General features: G+C 41.9%; 1 protein-coding gene across 2 annotated transcripts in view; it reads right to left on the bottom strand.

Annotated features, from left to right (window-relative positions):
• The window catches only part of LOC145351799 (UPF0461 protein C5orf24 homolog), a 29,297-nt gene extending 11,140 nt beyond the window's left edge, over positions 1-18,157 (bottom strand). Inside the window, exons 1-3 of one of the 2 annotated variants that reach the window (XM_080201447.1) lie at positions 18,138-18,157; positions 17,462-17,557; positions 1,117-1,156 (exon numbers count right to left, since the gene is read on the bottom strand). In XM_080201447.1, the coding sequence (XP_080057573.1) occupies positions 1,117-1,129 (13 nt within the window). In that variant the 5' untranslated portion in view covers positions 1,130-1,156; positions 17,462-17,557; positions 18,138-18,157. Of the gene's footprint in view, positions 1-1,116; positions 1,157-17,461; positions 17,868-18,137 lie in introns of those variants that run through there. The other variant, XM_080201448.1, reaches the window with a different exon arrangement.
• Between the last annotated feature and the right edge of the window lie 222 nt (positions 18,158-18,379).

The raw sequence follows: 18,379 nt of genomic DNA, 5'->3' as shown, positions 1-18,379 counted from the left end.
TCATTTGGGCATTTACCTCATGGTTGATTATGGTATCTTGCTGCTTGCAAACTGACTACTATGGTTTTTAACACTGGAACAGTGACTACACTTCAAATGGTATATAATTTGCTCTGAAACATTGTGACATCAAGGTTGAGGGACACTATTAAAAAATATATTTTTCCTGTTTTTTTGAACAGGTTAATGGCCGATTAGTTTCCTTCAGTCCCATACAATTTAATGAAATTAAGCCATCAAGTAAAAATCTTATTGTTGTTCTCTGGATATTAATGAATAGTGACCCTCTAAACATGCATTCAGCTTTCAACAGGAATGCACTTAACTGGCATTAGTCAGGTACCCAAATGGTCAGCAGGGTGGCACAGTGCTTAGAACTGCTGGCTCAAAGTGCCAGGGACCCGGTTCGATTCCCAGCTTGGACCACTGTCGGTGTGGAGTCTGCACATTTCCCCACATGTCTGCATGAGTTTCCTCCCACAGTCCAAAAGACATGCTGATTAGGTGCACTGGCCGTGCTAAATTCTCCCTCAGGTGTGCCCAAACAGGCACCGGAGTGTGGCGACTCGGGGATTTTTCGCAGTAATTGTATTGCAGCGTTAATGTAAGCTTACTTGTGACACTAATAAGTAAACTTAAGTTCACATTCTGTGAGGGGGGATTCCCTGCAATAATGCACACTAATGGGACAACAGCAATATCAGCCGCGTGGATGTCTTTCAGCTGGAACTATCAAAAGTTCTCTTTGGGGAATATCATTTAGTTGCAGGAAAGAGGGGAGAACATAGAAACATTTCTTTTTAAATAAATAATCCAAATTTAACTAGCTTTAAAAAAGCTGACAAAACACGACTGGCAATTTGTCTGGAAGCGCAGCAAGCACGAGCAGACATGTGCTAAATATTCCGCATGTACACAAACACATTTGGATGGAACAGAAAGTTTAAATATTCATTAGTCTCCTTCCAATGGTAATGAAGCAGAGGGTCTCTTCACCATTCATTTCAAATAACTGGACAGCTGTAGGTGGTGGATTCAACACATTCAGCATTATTCCACACACAGAATTTAAACCAGCACCGGTGGAAATATTAAATAATTAAAATTTATACACACCTCTGTAATTCATACTGAACCTCACAGAAATTGAAACCACCTGGAAAAAAGAAGAGAACAAGTAATAAACTGGATATTATCTCAATCGAACATAGGAACAGGAGGAAGTCATTCAGCCCATCAAGCCTACTCCACCATTCAACTAGATCATAGCCAAAATTTCCTCCTTCAGCGCCTTTTACTTTACACCATCCACACATCTCTTGACGTCTTTATTATCTAGAGGTCTGTTGATATTTGTCTCGATGTGGAGATGCCGGCGTTGGACTGGGGTAAACACAGTAAGAAGTCTGACAACACCACGATATTTGTCTTGAACATGCTCAACGATTGAGCTTACACAGCTCTTTGGGTAGAGAATTCCAAAGCTTCACCACCCTCGAGTAAAGAAACTCCTCCTCAACACATTCCTAAAACGGTGTACCCTTTATTCTGAGGCTACGCACCCTGGTTTTAAGTCCTCCCAGCCGGAAGGAACTTCTTTCCTGCACCTACCTTGTTGAGCCTGCTAAGAATTTTCTAAATTTCAATTTAAGGGGCAACTAGGTGAATACATGAACAGGATGTGAATAGAAGGATACGGACTCTAAGTGAATACGGTTTTAGTTTAGGCAGGCATCGTGATCGGCACAGGCTTGGAGGGCCAAAGGGTCTGTTCCTGTGTTGTACTTTTTTTCTGAGGAGAAATCAGGCCCAGTCTCCCCAGTCTCTCCTCATAGGCCAAGTCCACCATTCCAAAGGGCTCAAACTTTCCACCTTTCAGGCCCATTCAAAAGGCTTTTCATACATCGTACTTAGAGAATAAAAACATGCATAAGTTCAAAGTTCTTCTGTAAACTAAAGAGGACAGTCTTGTGTTACAACTTACAAAAAAAAAACTAGGCCTTCTGAAAAATCAACCTAAGAATTTAAGTTATTAGGCCAAAAAAAATTAAATGCTTTCAAGCAGCTGGTGTACTCCCAAGCGCCAACAATGATAGCTCAAATACCACATGAATAAAAAGTATAAATATTTAGTGATGTGAATAGCAACATGCTCCCTCATATCAGATCAGTATACTATAGCTGCATGTTTAACACTTTCCTAACCGACCCACCATTATATCTGGAGAAACAAAAACACACACACACAAGCTGGCACCAACCTAGATTGGAAGAGTCATACTTGATTCAAAACACTAATTCATTTTCTCTCCAAAAATGCTGCCCAATCTGCTGAATATTTCCAGCAACTTGTCTTTATTTTGAATTTCCAGCATCTGCCTTATTCAGCTTTTGTTATGGCATTAGCTAAACCTCTGTTTACGTCAACTTCAGTCTGATGTTTGCATTTAAAAAATTCTGCCACTTCCCCCCATTATTTCCTCCTGTCTGGCAGGTTCTTTTGCCAGAATTCTCCTCTAGCCGAGTGGATAGCTGTGCGATTGTTCCCCAGCACCTTCCAATGTTACTGCTAGAAAATCCCTGACAGTGGGATGGTTTCCTGTTTAATTCCCCCCTTACTAATTTGATAAGCCCAACCTTTTACTTGCGACACCAACAATATCAGGATTTCTTCTGTGCAATCAAAGTTTATTGCTCGGCTGTATAGTTTGTAACTGTTGCAAGATTGTCTCATGAAGACGTCTAGTGTGGTTGAACAATAACTGTTTATTAATAATACATAACTATATACAGGATACAGTCCTGACTAGCTTCCATCTTCTATCACACTTATTACTACACTCTCCTATTTCCATGTGGGGGTCGGTTAGCTTGGTTGGCCAGATCGCTGGTTTGTGATGCAGAGTGACGCCAACAGTATGGGTTCAATTCCTATGCTGGCTGAGATTATTTATGAAGGTCCTGCCTTCTTAATCTTGCCCCTTGCTGGAGGTGTGGTGATCCTCAGGTTAAATCCCCACCAGTCAACACCGTCTCAAGAAAAGGGGACAGCGGCCTATGGTCCTGTAAGACCTTGGTGACCTTCACTTTCCACAGCCCCACATGGCCCTCTACATCATAAATGCGATTAGTATTATTTTCCCTGTCCCACATTACATTGAATCCCGAAGCTCAAAAGGATGAGGCGGCTTTGGAGAGGGTACAGAAGAGGTTTACCAGGATGTTGCCTGGTCTGGAGGATATTAGCTATGAGGAGAGCTTGTTCTCATTGGAACTACAAAAGATTGAGGGGTGACCTGATAGAGGTCTACAAGATTATGAGTGATGTGGACAGATTGGATGGTTAGATGCTCTTTCTGGGGTAGAAAAGTCAAATACTAGGGGCGTAGGTTTAAGGTGCGTGAGGAAAAATTTAGAGGAGATGTGCAAGTCAAGCCTTTTCTTTATACACAGAGTGCAGCAAATGTCTGGAATGTACTGCCCAAGGTGGTGGGAGCAGATATGATAGCAACATTTAAGGGGCAACTAGGTGAATACATGAACAGGATGTGAATAGAAGGATACGGACTCTAAGTGCGTACGGTTTTAGTTTAGGCAGGCATCATGATTGGAGGGCCAAAGGGTCTGTTCCTGTGTTGTACTTTGAGGCTAATCAGCCCACCAAGTCTGTACCAACTCTCCAAAAGAGCATCTCACCCAGGCCCCCACCCCCCAGTTCTATTCTCTCACATTCACCATGGCTAATCCACTTAACCTACATATCTTTGGACACTAAAGGGGCAATTTAGCATGGCCAATCCACATTAACTCTTACAGTCTGAACATCCTCATTTACAGCCCCCAAAAAAGCAATTGGTGCGAGATCAGTTGTTAGTTTTAAACTGAGATTGATAGAATTTAATACCAAAGTATTAAGGGCTTTGGGGAAAAGGTGGGTATATGGAGCTAGGTTGGTCACTGAATGGTGAAACAGGCTCAAGAGGCTAACTTGCCAACCCTTCTTTCTATATGCTCCTACTTTTGAGTTATAAAGCATTATAGGACATCCTGAGGAACTAAACGTTGCTGTGCTATGCGGTACTTGTAGGACACTGTTTACTAAATGACACTTAACATCCAAAGTGGCTTAGCATTGCTAATCACAATAGTCCACTTGCTATTTTGTTTCTCCACATGGATTGTAATATCTTCATCCTCAATGATATGTGAGTCCAGCAAAAGACAAAGCTGGAAGTATTTGCAATCACTGTCAGCCAGAAGTGCCGGGTGGATCACCATCTAGACCCCCTCCTGAGGAACCCAGCATCACAGGATCTTCACCCCAATTAAACTCAAGAAACAGCTTAAGCATTGGATATGGCACAAGCTATGGACTCTGCCAATGTTTCAGCAATAGTACTGAAGACTTATACACCAGAATAAACTGTGCTCCTAGCCAAGCTGTTCCAGTACAGCTAGTTACACGGGCATCTACCTGGCAAAATGGAATTGCCCAGGTATATCTTGTTTACAAAAAGGGCAAATCCAACATAGCCAGTCTACTCTCAATCAGTGCTATCTACTCAGACTCTTAGTTTAGGTTCTGCCAAAGACACTCAGCTTCTGACCTCATTACAGCCTTGGTTCAAATGTGGGCAGAAGAGGCAAGAAAATAACTTTGATATCAAGGCAACATTTGACCAAGTACGACATCAAGGAGCCCTAGCAAAACTGAAGTCAACGAGCATCATAAGTCATATCTAAACAAAAGATGGTGGCTTTGGAGGTCAATTATCTTAGCTCCAGGACATCACTGCCAGAGTTCCTCAGGTCTTAGGCCTAAATATCTTCAGCTGCTTTATCAATAACCTTCCTTCCATCATAAGATCAGAAGTGGGGATGTTGTACAATGTTCAGCATTTGTGACTCCACAGATACTGAAGCAGTCTGAGCCTGTATGTAGCAAGTCTTGGACAATATCCAGGCTTGGGTTGATAAGTGGCAATTAACATTCGCACACACAGCTGCTGGACAATGACCATCTTAAACAAGAATCATCTAACCATTTCCCCATAACATTACTATTGTTGAATCCCCGTTCTAAAAATGTGCTGGAGGCTATCATTGATCAGAAACTAAACAGGACCAGCTGTGTGGTTACAATAGCAGGTCAGAGGCTGAAAATCTAGTGTCTTGCAGTTGGTGGACAGGCTTTGGGAAGTCAGAAGAGGAGCTGAGTGTCACAAGTCAGGATAGTGTTGGCACACTCCCCACTTGCCTGGAATAGTGCAGCTCCCAATACCATTCAGGACAAAGCAACCCATCTGTAATTACTCACTCCCTCAAATACTGACACCAAGTGACAGTGTGTAACATCTTCAAGATGCATAGCAGCAACACAAAGTTCCTTCAATAGCACCTTCCAAACCACAACCTTTTACCACCTAGAAGGACAAGGGCAACAGACACATGGGCACAGCAATACCTGCAAGTTCCTCTCCAAACAACATACCAACCTGATTTGGAAATATTTCACTGTCAAAATCCAAGAACTCCCTTCCTAACTACACTGAGTGTACATAATTAGTTCATAAGCAAGACAGGCAGCTCTCAACCAACATCTCAAGGATAGTTAGGAATAGGAAATAAACACTGCCCTAGCCAGCAAAACTCGCATTCTCATTGTGATTTTTTTTAAAAAATGGAAATAACAGGCTTAATGTCTTTCCAGTCCCACAACAGGCTACCTGAGGCACAGACCATGTGAGTGAGACCTTTCTAAATTGAAGTGCTCACATCTCTGAAGTAGAAGACATGCTATTTCAGCCACATCATGTCAACAGATATCTGCATTAACATAACTTTTGCTGCAACATCAGCTGTTGCATTCCTACTTTTGGCATTTCCATGATGCTACTAAAATTCTGCTGTTGTTCCTTCAACAGCAGCTAAACCGTGAAGGTGGCCAGCAGCCTATTCACAGGCCATGCTGAACTGACTTCCCAACAATGGAACCCAGTCATCATCCCTAACAGAACGGGGCTCTCAAAGTGGCTTCTTAATTGGCTGCCTCCCAGAAAATGGCAACATGATCACTTCCTGTTTCCCAAGCCAGACTGCAGTTGCAGTCAGGAGACTGTGACGCTCCTGTGAACATTCATCTCATTCCCGGTGTATACTTTTGGGTCATTCCTCTGCCTCCTCTTTTTTCAAGAAAGAGGGAACCTCAGCCTCTTCAACTTCTACATTAGCTACATCCCCACACTTCTGTTATCATTCTTGAAAATCTTTTCTCCACCTTCTGTGCCTCCAAATCCTTCTTATAATAAAAGGGAATCAGGATTGTATGAGGTACTCCAGGTTGTGGTCTAACCAAGGTTCTATACAATTCCATGCTAATGTCTCTACTTTTCAATTCTATTCCCCAGGAAAAAGTCCCAAGTGTTTGGTTTGTTTATTTTGTTGCCTTGCTGCATTACGTCACTACTTTTAGCGAGTTGTAAATGTGTGCTCCCTTTGCTCCTTTATCTCATTCAGATTCTTATATTTTCAATGACATTGAACTTCCTACCATTTCTCCAAAATGTAAAATCTCTCATTTATCCATATTGAAATCCATTTGCCAATTTAATGCCCACTCCTAAAGTTTGTTAGTATCTTACTTCAATTTACTGCAGTCCTCCTGGGGATTAAAGAGTCAAACCTGAAATTTTAAAATTGTGTTTTTGATTTCAAAGTCTAAGTCATTTATATTCCACTTTTCCAATGTTTCCGACCAAAGTCCATTCACTCAACCTGTCCACAAGCCTTTGAAGCTTTTGCCCATTCACCTCGTTGCTTCTCAGCTAAGTTGGCTACATCACACTAAGTTCTCTCATTTATGTCATTGAAACAGATTGTAGATACTATAGTTGTGTCTCAAGTACTGGCACTTGTGGTACCTGCCAACCCTGTTTGTCTCCTAAACTAATCTCAATCCATGCTAACATATTATGTCATTATCCCATGAACCCTAATTTTATGCTATAACTTACGTTGCACCTAATGAATGCCAATTGAAAATCCAAATACACTAAGTCCTACCCAGTTGGTTCCAACCTCAAACTAAAAACATCAAACACTATTTCCATTTTCTGAGTCAAAATTGATGAATTCATAATCTGATTTGACAAAATACCCTGTCACCATACCTCTAACAATAGATTCTAACACTTTCCCTACAACTACTACTGTCACAGCTAACTCCCTCTTCCTTGAATTGCAGAGTTATGCTTGCTACCTTCCAATCCATGGGGACTGTTCTGGAAATTGAAAACAAACTTACTCTAACTACCTCTTAAAAACATGATGTCGGCCATCAGGTTCAGAGGATTTGTTGGCTTTTAGCCCCATTAATTTTTCCAATTCTACGCATTTGCAAATATCAGTTTCTTCAAGTTTCTCATTCCCACTAGATACTGGTCTTCCAGAATTTAGATTTTTTTTAAGGCTTCCACCATGAGGCAAGACTAAAAAAAAAGATCTAATTTTAACTCTTTGCAAGTGGATGGGTTTTGAATAAGATTTCAAACAAAATATTGTTTAATCTGTGCTATTTCTTCATTCCTGGTTACAATTTCTCCTGTTTCTGGTCTCTAATTGGCCCATGTTCACCCACAGGAAAGTCTTAGACAAACCAAGCTCAAAGGGGGAAGGAACACTGGAAGATAGGAGAAAATGTAAAGAAAGATGTGAATACAGGGCTAGGATGTTAAGAAAATCTGGACAGTGTACTAGAAGAACATTAGGGACAAAACTGATGAGCTCAGCTGAATGAAAATTCTCAACCTTAATGGCAAACAAATCCACGAATTTCTAGCACTTGACGTTAGGGCTGAAAGTGGAGAAGACAGGAGGAGAATGCTTTAAGATGATGCTTGATCCCAGCATAGTGAGCAGTTTTGTCAAAAGAAAGTTGGATCAAATAGTTCTTTGAGGTCCAGCCTGATCTAGCAGTGAATGATTCACAACCTCCTTGAAGAAAGTGGAGGCATCACGATCACTAAAAAAAAAATCACCAGAAGCAGCTAATTTGTAACACATTGACTGAAATTAGCTTTGTTTATTGCAACTTTCCAGCAAGTTTTAAAAGGTGACATTACTGCACCATATGGCTCAGCGAGTCACCACTTCTTCTGTAATCCATTGATTCAAATTTAAAATTGACACTCAAGGATGGTTCACACTTTTCAAAGGACTTGTGAAATACTTAATTCTCTCCTCCCATTTGGGTCTCCTCGCACTGTTCCTCAATATCCAAGATGGTCAACAATAACTGAAATCTTTTATCACTCAAACATGCCAAGAAATCCTTGGACATATCACGAAAAGACACCAACTCTGGTTTGATGCGAGCAATACAGAATATGCAAACTCATCAACTGTAAACAGACAGAACTTCAAACCTGGCAATCAGGTTTAACTCTATGGAGAAGAAGCTTTCTTGCCGAACAGCCAAAGTTCAAAGGTGAACCCGTGTTTGAAGAACAAATGGGGAAGGCTGAGGAAGCTGAACTCCCCATTGACATTTATGAGGCACCTTCCCTTCCCAAGGGACTACAGACTTGCATCACAAGGACTAACACACTAAGATCCAAAGATGATAAAACCCTCCTCAAAGACATGGACCTGCTGGGAGAGAGCATTCTGTACAGCTACTCACTCAAATCCACTGTGGACATGCACTTGCTGGAGAACCACCACAACTTAACCAGTAGGTGTGAGCCACACAATGATCTAATACTTGCCAAGGTCATAGGTGCTGTCAACCTGAGGGAAAACAATAGATCTTCTGGTGCTTACAGTACCTCTGTGGAAATACTGAAAGATGGACAAGACACGCATCACAGTTATAGTCCCTCTTTGTGAAAAGCTGGCTGAAAGAAGCAATTCCAAGTGACCAGACACCATGATGATCACAACCTTCAAAAGGAGACAAGTCAAAATGTAGCAACTACAAGGGCATAATATTGCTGTCAACTGTTGGTAAAAATCTAACTTGGTTCATTCTTAGTCACTTCTTGCCAATTGTAGGGGAAGTTTTTTCAAAGTCAGTGTGGTTTCTATCAGAGGAACAACCAACATAATATTCATAGGATGTCAACTTCAAGAGCAAGACATCCTTTTGTACACAGTTTTCTTCAATCCCATAGAAATTTGACTCAAGTGAATTAAATTACCCTTTGAATGGTGCTACAGTGATAGGGACATTCTGCAAAGTTCATAAAATCAGACGTCTCCTACATGACAAATCGTAAGAATACTATGCAGTGGCTCCACCACAGGCCCTGCTCTGTCAAAACAGACAACAAACCAGTTGTCATGGCATCAGCACTATTTTCAATCTCTTTTTTTTACAGAAATGCTGCAACTAACTACTGACTCCCCAGGTTTGGTAATAACATAAATCGTACTGATGGTAAATTCCTCAACCTCAGTTAGTTGAGAATCAAAACACCAAATCATTTCTGGAATTGCACTATGTCAACAAGCACAAGTTAATGATCACTCAAAAAGAACTACAAATAGTTGACACTATGAACCTTGATTACCAGCAGGACCAAAACCCTCTACCAACCCACACCAGCTGCATCAAATCCAATGCGTTCAATCGTAGAGACCACCCATGAAAGCCACAGTTCTTTGCAGAATTCTCCTCAGGTCCAGTTATTCTCAGAAGATGGACATTCATTTACCCACTCGCAACTGTTTCTCGTTCTGGTTATTCTTCTAATACTTCCAAGCTAACCCGTGAGTTACTTTCTTTTGCAACAAGATACAGTGAAGCCAGAGGTCGATTTTCCCTCCACTTCAAACTAAGCAATCTTCTGTTTTCTCACAAGATTCAAACTGAGAACAAGCCTCACCCATCTTCCGCATGGCCAACAGAGGTCCAAACTGCAACTAAAATCCTCTCCCAGCAAACACCCAGATAATTTGAAACCAAACAGCCTTAAGCTTCACTCATTTCCATACCAACATAACCTGCTTTGGAGATCTTTGAAACCACCTTTAAAGCTAATTACCCCTCATTTAAAATTTCCCCAGCTACGTAAACCCATCTTCTGTTTTACAGCTCTGTCTCTTTCGTTTTGACTCTTAAATAAACACAAGTAACCTTCAGAACTACAATTTTAAAGGTGTTCTGGCGATCACCAAGGTCCAGCATTTTAGTTACCTTATTTTTCCTAATTATTAACCTCTTTAAATAACATGGTCCTAACTGTTTAAATGTAAACATGCTCCACTCTTGCTTTAATTACATTTATCCCATTTTCTACAGTCACGATTTAATCGCTAAAATAATGATATACAAAAAACATGAACCATCAACTAGCCATTCACAATGTTATGAAAAGTTACTGTTTTTTGTGATGTTTATTGAGGTGTAAATATGAAGTAGCTCCCTTATCCCCTCGTTCTTCAAAATAATGAAAGAAGTCTCACAACACCAGGTTTAAGTCCAACCAGTTTATTTGATAGTAATCCCACAAGCTTTCGAAAACGGTGTTCCTTCGTCAGGTGTGTGGAAGGTTCTGATCAGAGAAGGGCATGTAAAGACACACACAGTTTACAGAATACTGATTAGCAGTCTTTACAGCTAACCTGCTATTCAAGTCTTAAAGACGCAGACAATGTGAGTGGAAATAGCATTAGCATAGGTTAAAGAGATGCGTATTGTCTCCAGATAGGACAGTAAGTGAGATTTTACAAGCCCAGGCAAGTCATGGGGGTTACAGATAGTGCGACATGAACCCCAGATCTCGGTTGAGGCCGTCCTCACGTGTGCGGAACTTGGCTATCAGTCTCTGCTCAGCAACTTTGCACTGTCGTGTGTCGTGAAGGCTGCCTCGGAGATCAGAGACCGAATGCCCGTGACCGCTGAAGTGTTCACCAACAGGAAGGGAACAATCTTGCCTGGTGATTGTCGAGTAATGTTCATTCATCCGTTGTTGTAGCATCTGCATGGTCTCACCAATGTACCATGCTTCGGGACAGCATATATACGCTGCAGGAAAGGATGTCCCGAAGCATGGTACATTGGGGAGACCGTGCAGACGCTACGACAACGGATGAACGAACATCACTCGACAATCACCAGGCAAGACTGTTCCCTTCCTGTTGGTGAGCACTCCAGCAGTCACGGGCATTCAGTTTCTGATCTTCGTGCGAGCATTCTCCGAGGCAGCCTTCACGACACACAACAGTGCAGAGTCGCTGAGCAGAGACTGATAGCCAAGTTCTGCACACATGAGGACGGTCTCAACAGGGATCTTGGGTTCATGTCGCACTATCTGTAACCCCCGTGACTTGCCTGGGCTTGTAAAATCTCACTTACTGTCCTGTCTGGAGACAATACACTTCTCCATTCACATTATCTGCATCTTTAAGACTTGAATAGCAAGTTAGCTGTAAAGACTTGCACTCTAATCAGTATTCTGTAAACTGTGTGACTTTATATGCCCTTCCACACACATGACGAAGGAACAGTGTTTCCGAATGCCCGATTGTGGGATTAGTATCAAATAAACTGGTTGGACTTAAACCGGATGTTGTGAAACTTCTTACTGTGTTTACCCCAGTCCAACGCTGGCATCTCCACATCTTTAAAATAATGCCATGGGATCTTTTACACACACCCAAGCAAACAGATTCAGCCTTGGTTTAACATCTCAATCAAATAACAACACCTCCAACAATGCAATGCTCCTTCAATGCTGCATTGGAATGTCAGACTGGAGTTTTGGGCTGAGATGCTGGATTGGGACTTGAACCTGGGACACTGACATTCAGAGGTACGAATGCTCTGAGCGTGCACAATGTCAATCAGCCAAAATGGACGAGACACACCAGCCTCAGGACTGCCCAGTCAAATCTCCATTCAAAGCTATGCCACAGAGACGGTCTACACAGGGGCCAAAGGAAACATTTTAAAGACAAGCTAATGCCAAGGCACTGAAAGTAGGTGCCTAGTTGTGATCAAAGTAGTGATCCATCAAAAATGTTAAGACTTTCTGATCAACAAGGGCAGCTACTGAGAGAGAATGGCCAGGGGGCCAGGTGCTTGAGACAAAACTCTACCATCACCTCTACCAACTGACAACCAATGTCCTCACAATGGATGAGATTACAAGGCTAAAATGGGGCTCATAAGTCATCTGCAAACCCAGAGCCAACACTAACATCTCATTTCCATCCAATCATCCACAAGAAAATATCACCCTCTACTTAAAGGGATTGGTAATAGAGATTGCACCATAAGAGATAAAATTAGTCCAGATATTAGATAGCTATCCATACAATCCCAGATGGAAGGATAAACCAGCTATCTGAAATAAGTAATCTTATCATTTTACCTCCACTAACAAGAGTTCAGGGGTAGGAGAGAAAAGAAGCAGGATTTAATGACTGTTGGCCATGAGGAGTGTTAGAGGAGAAAAGGAAAATTGTAGCCACAAGCATATGACCATCTAGCGTGTCACGGCAAATTAGAGTATGAACACACACCCCACTAAATAGGTTTTTGATTAGTTGCTGCATATGGAGGCAAATAAGTGCCCACTTTCAAACCCATCATAATTTTCAACAGCTCAGCAAGAAACCTTAAATTTGTCTGGTGTCAAATTGTTTTCTTCAAAAGGCCAAATGTATTTCAAGTCCATTGCTGATTTCCACGATTAGCTTCTGGGGAAGATTGTTTAACAATGGTTACGTCATGTTAATTTGATCTCTAGTTAGTCATTCCACAGTTATCCTTTGAAGTTGCTAATGGATGTGGCATGAGATAGCTCCGCTGGATGCTTGCTCATTCTCTCCATTTGAATGCAGGGTTGAGGTAATAAACACACTTTATCAGACTCATGTTCATGTGCTATTCCATGATAATATCTTCCTTACTCAGTGTGCACCTAGTTACATTATTGTGTGCTATACTTTGTGAGCTACATACAATTATTAAAGCCTGATTAAAATGTTCACATTCTCTTTACTTGATGTTCTATGATTAGAATAGAGAATTATAAACATTCACCCTCATGTCTTGAGCTCCTGCAGGGATTCCTCTTGAACCTTTGACTAATCCCAAGTTATTTGTACTTTATTACAGTAATCTGCTTGCCAGCAGTTACTGGGCAGCCCTCAAGAGTCAATTTTGTTTGAAATAGTCTCCAGTCTTTGGCTTCGACAAAGAATTTAAAACTCAAGTTAATCAAAATAGTGATCATGCTCAACAGTAACAAAGCAAGAGTCTATTAGAATGTTCTTACAAATATGAAGTGATTTACATAGGAATGAAAGCATTTGATGTTTTCATTAAAAGAAAATGGAGAAACTTGGTGCTTGGTTGCTGAAGGACGACAGCATAGGTCAAGAACAAAAGATTTCACTGAAACATTATACTCTGCCACCCTATCCTTTCCTTCTCCCCAATTTACTTTATGGACAGTATGTTTTGCTTGTACAGCATGCAAGAAACAATACTTTTCACTGTATCCCAGTACATGTGACAATAATAATGGGGCAGTATGGCACAGTGGTCAGCCCTGCTGTCTCACAGCACTAAGGACCCAGGTTCGATTCCTGGCTTGGGTCACTGTCTGTGTGTTGTCCCCATGTGTGTGGGTTTCCTCAGGGTGCTCTGCTTTCCTCCCACAGTCCAAACAACTTGCCGGTTAGGTGTATTGGCCGTGCTAAATTCTCCCTCAGTGTACTCCAACAGGCACCGGAGTGTGGCAACTAGAGGATTTTCACTGCAATGTTAATGTAAGCCTACTTGTGACACGAATAAACAAACTTAAAAAAAACTAAATAGAACAGTACTAGATGGATTGTATGCAGCTGTGCATTAACCTCCCAGTACCAGGTGGTGGGCAAGTCACATACGAAATGAATTGCATAAATTCTGTTCCTATGGGCAGCACAGTGGTTAGCACTGCTGCTTCACAGCACTAGGGACCCAGGTTCAATTCCAGCCCTCAGATCAATGTCTGCGCCGCACACCCCCACCCTGCCGGCGTGGATTTCCTCTGGGTGCTCCAGTTTCCTGCCTCAGTCCAAAGATATACCAAAGGGTTGGGTTGATTGGCCCCACTCAATTAACCCTTAGTGTCAGGGGGATTAGCCAAGGTAAATGCATGGGAATTTGCAGATAGGGTCTGGGTGGGATTGTGGCCACTGCAGACTCAATTGGCCCAATGGCCTCCATCTGCACTGTAGGGATTCTATGAATAAGTCAAATTGAGATCCTGCAGGGAGTACTTCCTGGCCCATGGCACAATTTTGACTCTAAGTAATTGAAGTTTGAAATGAGTTAAAAACCAAGCCCCATTTGATTTATATTTACAGGTCCACTATATTGAACAGCATTCATCCATGCTCGCAAAAAGGCTATTAAAGGCCATGACAGATGAGGATTACAGCAACAGGAGGGCTGAGGCAGTGGTAGAGATGGTCTTGTCGAGTCTTTGCAATGTAAAGATATAAGATCAGAAGCTCAGCCTAGTGTTAAGTAAGACAGCTCAGTTATGAGCAGTCTGGTTCACCAATTTAACCTTGTTCAGTTCAAGATTGATCTTTTCCTGGGCAATAATTTGATTCCCAAGGTGACGCCAAGATGGGAAGTGGGAAAGAAAAATGGCCTCTTCTTCCAAACGCCAGCATCCGAAGGTTTACATCTTGGAAGCCTTCTGGATAACTCTCTCATAAGTATGTACAGTAGACAACAAAGCTCAGTTGGCCAAGAAACAAACAAACGCAGACAGAAGAAATCTTCCCAAATCATTTCATCGAATCAACTAACCTTTTCAAAGGTCAGCAGCACAATTACAGACAGTTTGGCATTCTACTCAAATCAATAATCAGCAATATCTGACTTTCAACTTGACAAAAACAATGGACAAAACAGCTTTCTAATTCACTACAGAACAATGACATTTTGAAGTTAAGCGGGTCACTTTTAAGACAAATGTGTACATCAATCGCATACATTAACCTGATAGAAATTTGCATATTACACCTGATGCCCCCTTGATTGTTTCTATTTTCAAAAGTCTGGGAGCTGCTTGAACAACTCTGGTCTCGCCTATGCAACTGGGCCAGAAATAGCAAAGATGGCTGGAAAAGCTGGTAAAACAGTATGAATCCAAAAGAAGGTTCAGCCTTAATTGTTGCTCTCAGCACCATCTAGTGCTAGGATATTGTAACTTTGTTTGACAGACCAGGAAGAAATCCCATCTGTACTCTTAAATGCGCACCCACTGGATATACAAAGATCGACTCCTTCCCTCTTGTGGCTAGGTTGCCACCCTGCTTTGACAGAATCCGGTGAGAGCAACACCGCAGCAGCTAATACTTAAGCCGGACATCCATGTTTATTTACTTTAGTCACAACTAGGCTTATGTTAATACTGCATTGAAGTTGCTGTGAAAATCCCCTAGTCGCCATACTCCAGCACCTGTTCAGGCACACTGAGGGAGAATTTAGCATGGCCAATGCACCTAACCAGCACATCTTTGGATACGAGAGGAAACCCACAGCTGTTACAGCCAGGCCACAGTACTGTACACCAATCCAAAAAGCCTGCACACAATGCCTGCAAGTATACAGTCGACAGATCCCTCTCTCAGTATCATTCCTTGTGGAAATTCTTCATTTCCCAGCCAAAACGGGGACTGTTACAAAGCTCAAACAAGCAAGGCATCATGGTCGAGTTGAATCAAGTTCAAACACAAATAATTTCCAACAGCCACAGCATTGTGATCAGCAGAAGGATACTTGACTGATATTTTCCCATACTTCTGCCCAGGCGCATTGAGGCAAACTGTAGTAATGCCGACAAGCTAGAAATTAGGTCAGGATCTTTCAGCTTTATTTTTCTTACTACATCACTGAGCTGTACTTCTACTCACTAGGCCATTATTTGCTAGAAGATGCATTAACTATAGGAATTGGGTGACTTGATTTTTGATACCAACAAGAAATCTATGTTCCCCTCTCCCCCCCAAATCCAAGGTCAAATGTGAGAGACAGGTGATTATGCTACAACTTCTTCCAACCATACCTGACACATAAAAATGCACAACAAATCTGTCCTTTTAAGCTGCAGCTGTGTTTAATGACACTGATGATTGAACTACAGTTCCAGGAAGACTAAATTCAATACAGTAGAATCTGCAGTCCTTACAATCGACACTAACAGGGCACCTTGCTCACAGGGTTGGAGGATGTGTCCTTAATGCTTGCTAGCCTAGTACCATCATTCTGTAGTTGAAAGTGGGAAGTATTAGCATAAAGTTAGTTGGTGAACCATACTACATCTGACCAATGAGGACTCAGCACTCGTATAAAAGTGTGGATAATTTTGACCCTGCAATGGGGTCATTTCACCCTTTAGCATGTGTTTCAACAGGAAACAAAAACCTTTGTAATGATAGCTGTTCTATTATAAAACACATGTTTAATGTCATCACAAAATGGCCCTCATTACTCTACATTTTTGTCGACCACTTCTCACATATCTCACAAACCCTTTCGCAATGATATGGGGAAGAGTGTTTAAAGTGTGCTTTTTTTAATATCGATAAACACTGATTTCAGAGATCATAGAATTCCTGCAATGCATTAGACCTCTCAGCCCATCAAGCCTATACCGACAACTATCCCACCCAGGCCCCATCCCCCATAACTCCACATATTAACTTTGCTAATCCCCCTGACACTAAGGGGCAATTTAGCATCATCAATCAACCTAACCCACACACCTCTGTATGTCAGGCAACAATGAATAGAATATACTCAGGTGTCACAGGAATAAAGGTGTCAAATGTTTAAGAGAAACATAGCCTCTACAATGATATACTTTTTTTTGCTGGAGCTCAGACTTAATGGTTGGGCCACCTATCCACCAGAAGGTCTAACATTATCATCATTTGTTTTGCAAATTTTCAACACAGGCTGGTTATCTAATGGGAAGAACTACAGACACTGACAGCTCCGACCAGCAAACAAAAAAAAATTGAGTTCAGACAAGCTGCACACTGACAATATTTCAATATTAGGCTTTTGCTTTCATCATGTCGATTATCATTTCCTGCGTACAGTGACCACATGAGCAGGACACAAGACACACAGGGGGGAAAAAAAAAGAATGTAGTGGCCACATCCAGCTGCAGAAACCACCTGAGGGAATTACCTGTGCGAATCCCGTACCCTGCCCGTTATGTTAAGAAAATAAACAAGACTGTTTCTCAGCCTCAGCACGGCAACTTGCAAGGCATGGGTGGGAGGAATATATGTTTTTCTCCCCTCCCATACTGCAGGCGCTGGGGGGGGGGGTCGATTTCTAAAGCGTTTCATGAAATACCAAGTGTGAAATCTACATAAGAGTCGCCAGCGTTGCGGTATTTTTTTTAGAAACGTAACATTGTATTTAAACAATGATCTTACCTGATACAATAGATCCGCAGCAGCTGATCCGGCTGCTACATCCAGGACCCTGGTGGTGATCGCTGGCCGCAGGAGCCGCTTTTCTCACTGGCAAAGCTCTGAGAAAGGGAGGGGGGGGGGGGTTAAAAAGCTAAAAGCTAAGTAAGAACATGGCACGGCTTATCCTGCCATTCCTGCTGTAAAGGGCACAGGTTTCCACTCTAAATTCCACCCCCCCCCCCAACCGATCCACAAGCTGATCTCTTGGTCACTCACAGACACACATATATGCATACATATATACACCCCTTTTTTACTAAACTACTCTTTAGAAAAGGAAGCGATGGTGCAGGGATGTTTGCTGTTTCTTCCCCCTTTCTCTCCCTGCCGAGCACAGGCGCTGCGATCCCTTTTCAACCTTTATTAAAGCAAGGAAAGTCACAACGCGGAAATACGTGCAGAGCAAGCGCACTTCCGCCCCGGGAATAAAGAACCAGCTACAGCAAATAAACAATTAAATTTTAATGTCCAATATTTACTGGCTGGCTGGCTGCAACCTCTCACTGACACGCACAAAAAGGCCAGCCTCTGATGCAATTAGTTCCCCCCCTCTTTCTATTTCACTATCTCAACAACGCTTTCTCGTGTGTTTAAACATTTTTTTCCCTTGAAAAGTGCTTTTAATATTCATACATACAGTGAAATACAGAACCATCGACACATACTGAGTTTCTTGTATTTTTCCACAACACGTTTAACGCGAGGGAGGTGGGTTTTAAATATTAGCATTTCCTGTTAGGCTTGTTTTGCTCTGCTATTTCTGATTTACCATCCAGCTCAACTGGGAGGGAGGGGGTCCAGGGCAGAGGCAAAGAAGGTTACTGTGCCTTTTGCTGCACCTCCCACTTTACACCTCTCGGTTCAGTTGCATTTCAGCGA

This window comes from Carcharhinus amblyrhynchos, chromosome 13 (genome assembly GCF_965287045.1).
Source record: "Carcharhinus amblyrhynchos chromosome 13, sCarAmb.v2.hapA, whole genome shotgun sequence".
In the NCBI taxonomy this organism is placed as follows: domain Eukaryota; kingdom Metazoa; phylum Chordata; class Chondrichthyes; order Carcharhiniformes; family Carcharhinidae; genus Carcharhinus; species Carcharhinus amblyrhynchos.
The sequence above is the reverse complement of the archived record's forward strand: the minus strand, read 5'-3'. Positions and strand labels throughout refer to the sequence as shown.